Genomic DNA, 1,574 nt, shown 5'->3' on the forward strand with positions numbered 1-1,574 from the left:
GTTTTAAGAAATATAAGAATTATGCATTTTTTCTAAAGGAGAAAATAATTTTATCCCTTTACCATTAATATGAAATTAAGTTATTTAATATAGTTATTGAATTATTTTATTTATAACAGAAAGTGAGAGTGAATGGAATCCCATGTTTCCTTCATAATGGATTGTAAAAACAAACTGGTGGAGTAAACCATCATTTTAATATCTAATAATGGTTTTCTCCTCAAATTGTTTATAATGACATATTTATTTATTTATTTTCGCAATTTAATAACAAATTTTTTTGAAATATTATATATTTTTATGTGTAAATATATAAATAAATTTAATATTTTTGAGGACACTCACATTTGCCCTTCTAAGAAATAATCCCTACCAATTGACCCGAAAATATGACCCCAATTGACCCGAAAATATGACCCCAAAGAATGAAAAGTGAGTCAAATATTTTACAATTAAACCACGTGCACAAAATCTTCACAAGAGGCCATTGCTGTTTAATAGCATGATAAATCTTGGCTGATCTGTGCTGGAACTAATCAAAGCAGTTGCCAAAAAAATAAGAACATGCAGTCAACCATTCAAGGATCAATATTAATATTAGAGGCTAAGTCCTGATTATGTCATAAATTTTGGAAAAAGAGCTTGTACACATTAATCTTCTTCTCTTTTTCCTTGATTGTCTCAAGTTTCGGTCTCCAACATTGGCCTTTGCACTTGACCAACTGAGAATACTCTTTCTGTAATTCAGGGGTATTGCAAATCCTACCTGTCTTATCGTCTGCAGAAGCCTCCCCTGCTGAATGGCCGCGTTCATCGGCTTCAAGCCTCCCGTCTTCCAAAAGCTTTGAAATAAACTCCCGGCAGACTCTGATCCGGAGGCCTCCACAGACATCGCTTTTCTGTAGCTGAAACGGCTGGAAGAAAACAGAAGCACGTTCGATACTGCGAAGCTGAGCTGAGAGGCGAGCAGTGGAAGTAGGTGGAGCTTTTGGCGGTGGCGGTGGCGGTGGCCATATTAAGGAAGCGAGCGATAGGAGAGATAAGGGAGATTGAAAGAAGTGTTGGGGTAGAAGGAAGTACTTGTTTCCTACCTCCAGCCGGTCATTTGGAGAAAGAGTGGGCGTCTTCTGCCCGATGTAGAAAGAATTCGAGTCACAGACTAAACATTGAGGGAATTCTTGAATGACCTGGGCGGCGGAGAGGGGTTTATGAAGGATTTGAAGGGTTCCATCAGAGCGAACAAGCTGGATGGTTTCCTCCTTGTCATTCATGCCCATGGCCACCGCGACGCAGGAGGCCGTATTGCCCATATTTGATCTTTTTGCTTACTCTCAACTGCGGGAGTAAAGCTGGGTATACCAAGGAACGCAGAATTAGAGTGGTATAGAAATAATTTGTAAACCAGTAGAGAGACGTGGGTTTATATAATAATAAAGTGGATGAGTCAATCAGCCCTTATCCTCTGACCATGTAAGCTCTGTGACGTGGGTTTATATAATAATAAAGTGGATGAGTCAAGCAGCCCTTATCCTCTTACCACGTAAGCTCTGTGATTCGCTGGTGTGCACGATATT

General features: G+C 39.1%; 1 protein-coding gene across 1 annotated transcript; it reads right to left on the bottom strand.

The window, feature by feature from the left end:
* Positions 1-620: 620 nt before the first annotated feature.
* On the bottom strand, positions 621-1,310 carry LOC149199749 (uncharacterized). Its single transcript, XM_089400686.1, has one exon. The coding sequence runs from the start codon at positions 1,308-1,310 to the stop codon at positions 621-623; it is 690 nt and encodes a 229-aa protein (XP_089256812.1).
* Between the last annotated feature and the right edge of the window lie 264 nt (positions 1,311-1,574).

This window comes from Pinus tabuliformis, chromosome 2_1 (assembly GCF_031772625.1).
Source record: "Pinus tabuliformis cultivar Carrire ecotype Pingquan chromosome 2_1, CPIR1, whole genome shotgun sequence".
NCBI classification, from domain to species: Eukaryota; Viridiplantae; Streptophyta; class Pinopsida; order Pinales; family Pinaceae; genus Pinus; species Pinus tabuliformis.

What these genes read in the sequence shown, in the direction of transcription:
- LOC149199749 (XM_089400686.1), bottom strand. Translation starts at nt 1,310, where the DNA reads ATGGGCAATACGGCCTCCTGCGTCGCGGTGGCCATGGGCATGAATGAC.